Below are 2,464 nucleotides of genomic sequence, written 5' to 3'. Positions count from 1 at the left end.
CGAAGAAGCTAGAGATGGTGGCGGACGTGCAAGCAGGGAAGCTGAAGATCGAGGCTATCAAAGTCAAGACAAGCAAAAGAAGTGGTGCGCGCTTGCATGATGAAGCAGGTGAAGATCATGCCGGTGGATTTGAGCATGGTGTCTCCGAGAAAGAGGCTTGATTCGAGAAGATGCAGAGGAAGATGCTCAAGCTTGATGATGGATGTATGGATGAGAGCGTCACTTCTTTGTATGCCGGTATGACCGCGGCAGAGATGTATGACGTGGTTGAACTACCCCTTTGCATGTGCTGGTAATTGTGCCGGCCATTGGCAAACGTGCCAGCATGAACTACAAGCCGTTTTTTAGCGGTTGGCATGGTTGTCGGCATGAACTATGGGTGTTGGCATGGCCGCTGGCCTTTTTCCAGTTCAATTTGCTTTGTATGCAGACAATAATGGCGTCGATCGGTAGGACGTAACGGACGGGTACAGATGAACAAAAAGTGCTCGACCAACCTAAACAAACAAAAGACGAAAACTACGCGTCTGTTTATGTCGGCGCGTCGGAGTCGCTCTAACTGCTGACTTCAACGCAACACAGAGTCGCCACGTTAAACCGGGCGGGCGGGCGGGCGGCAGGCACATGGCGTCCCGCCTCGGCACCTCGTGGCAGCCCAGCAGCCCCGCCACGTATCAAAGAGCACGCAAAAGGAAAAGCGCAAGGTTAAGCTGACGTGCGCTACACCATAGTCTGACCCACTGACACAGTACGATGCCGGCCGGCCAAGACCAGCAGAAAATCCCGTCTCTGTCGCCGTCTCCACGTGGCCTCTCCCCCTTCCGGTCTCCTTGCTTCCGATGCAGAGTGTGCAATTCCGAACTCTTCTAGTTGTAGCCTTGTAGGCCGGACGAGATCGCGACGTACGGACGACTGCTTTGCACCCCGCGCGAAGCAACGCAGCCGGCCTCCCTCCGCCACCGTGTCCCGCCACGCGCCGCCCATTCGGACCCGCCACGCGCCCCGGCCGAATCCTATATACACACGTCGCTCTCCTCGCTCCCTCCCGATCATACAAACCTCGATCACAAGCCAACACCATTGATTCGCTAGCTACAGTATCTGCAGATAAGCAAACGATCGATCCGTGCAAGATGGACAACTCCGGCGTGATCTTCTATGGCGGCGCATACGCGACGGTGATGTCGGCGCCGCCGAAGCGGCCGGCGGGGCGGACCAAGTTCCGGGAGACGCGCCACCCGGTGTACCGCGGCGTGCGCCGGCGCGGCGCCGCGGGGCGGTGGGTGTGCGAGGTGCGCCAGCCCAACAACAAGTCCCGCATCTGGCTCGGCACCTTCGCCAGCCCCGAGGCCGCCGCGCGCGCCCACGACGTCGCCGCGCTCGCGCTCCGGGGGCGCGCCGCCTGCCTCAACTTCGCCGACTCCGCCGCGCTGCTCGCCGTCGACCCGGCCACGCTCCGCACGCCCCAGGACATCCGCGCCGCCGCAATCACGCTCGCCCGGGCCGCCTGCCCGCACGACGCGACGAGGTCCTCTGTGTCCGCGGCGTCTGCGCCGGCGCCCGCGATGGTGATCACGCAGGAGGCCGCGGCTGCGCCGTACGACAGCTACGCCATGTACGGCGGCTTGGCGGACCTGGAACAGCATTCCCACTGCTACTACGACGGGATGAGCGGCAGCGGCGACTGGCAGAGCATCTCACACATGAACGTCGCCGACGAAGACGGTGGCTACGGCGCAGGAGACGTCGCGCTCTGGAGCTACTGATCGAGTGGGATTGATCTGGCAGTTTGTTGAGCACGATTCGTTTGCTCCTGAGTCCTCCGAAATCCACGATCGATAGGGGAGTGTCGTATGGACGCACACCATATTCGCATGAGCTAGTTTCAAGCACGCGTACTCTGGTTTTCCATGTTCTTGAAAATTGGCGCTAAAACTACACACGTGAGCTAGTTTTGGTAGGGGTATAGTGCTAGGAAATATATGCAGCCAGTTTGCTGAGCGGTTACAGACAATTTATACCTCACTCGAGATTTTTTTTCCCTTCCATGTAAATAGCTCTGTCAAAAGTAATATACTCTACCTTGTAAATACTGCAGGTCCTTAATTTGATCTTTTTTCTCTTTAAAATGATGAGAGCAATTATAAAGATTCACCAAAGCAAAGCACCTCAAACATAATAAAAGCTACATCGAGATCCATGAACAATCAAACAACTGCCGCCACCAAAACAAGTTGTCGACATATCGTTGTCGCCGCTCCACCATGTCGATGAAAGCCGAACAGTCTTCGTACACGTTTCTCTAAGGACCGAGCTGCACTTGTAGCCGTTGAATCCTTTATTTGATATGAAGAATCTGACACGAAATCTTGTCGTTGCGGGTGCCTTGACCTTGCTGCCCAAGAAGCTGGCAGAACATGCCCAAGCTTCATCTAATCCATCCAGATGGACGAACTTGAAAGGG

The 2,464-nt window shown here is 56.7% G+C and overlaps 1 protein-coding gene across 1 annotated transcript; it reads left to right on the top strand.

Moving 5' to 3' along the window:
- The first annotated feature begins 1,065 nt into the window (after window positions 1-1,065).
- LOC119331822 (dehydration-responsive element-binding protein 1C-like) lies at window positions 1,066-2,080 on the top strand. The gene has a single exon (XM_037604992.1). The coding sequence runs from the start codon at window positions 1,134-1,136 to the stop codon at window positions 1,764-1,766; it is 633 nt and encodes a 210-aa protein (XP_037460889.1). The 5' UTR covers window positions 1,066-1,133; the 3' UTR covers window positions 1,767-2,080.
- Window positions 2,081-2,464: the final 384 nt, after the last annotated feature.

Source organism: Triticum dicoccoides, chromosome 7A (assembly GCF_002162155.2).
Source record: "Triticum dicoccoides isolate Atlit2015 ecotype Zavitan chromosome 7A, WEW_v2.0, whole genome shotgun sequence".
Classification (NCBI taxonomy): Eukaryota; Viridiplantae; Streptophyta; class Magnoliopsida; order Poales; family Poaceae; genus Triticum; species Triticum dicoccoides.
Note: the sequence above shows the minus strand (reverse complement) of the source record. Positions and strands in the feature narration are given on the sequence as shown.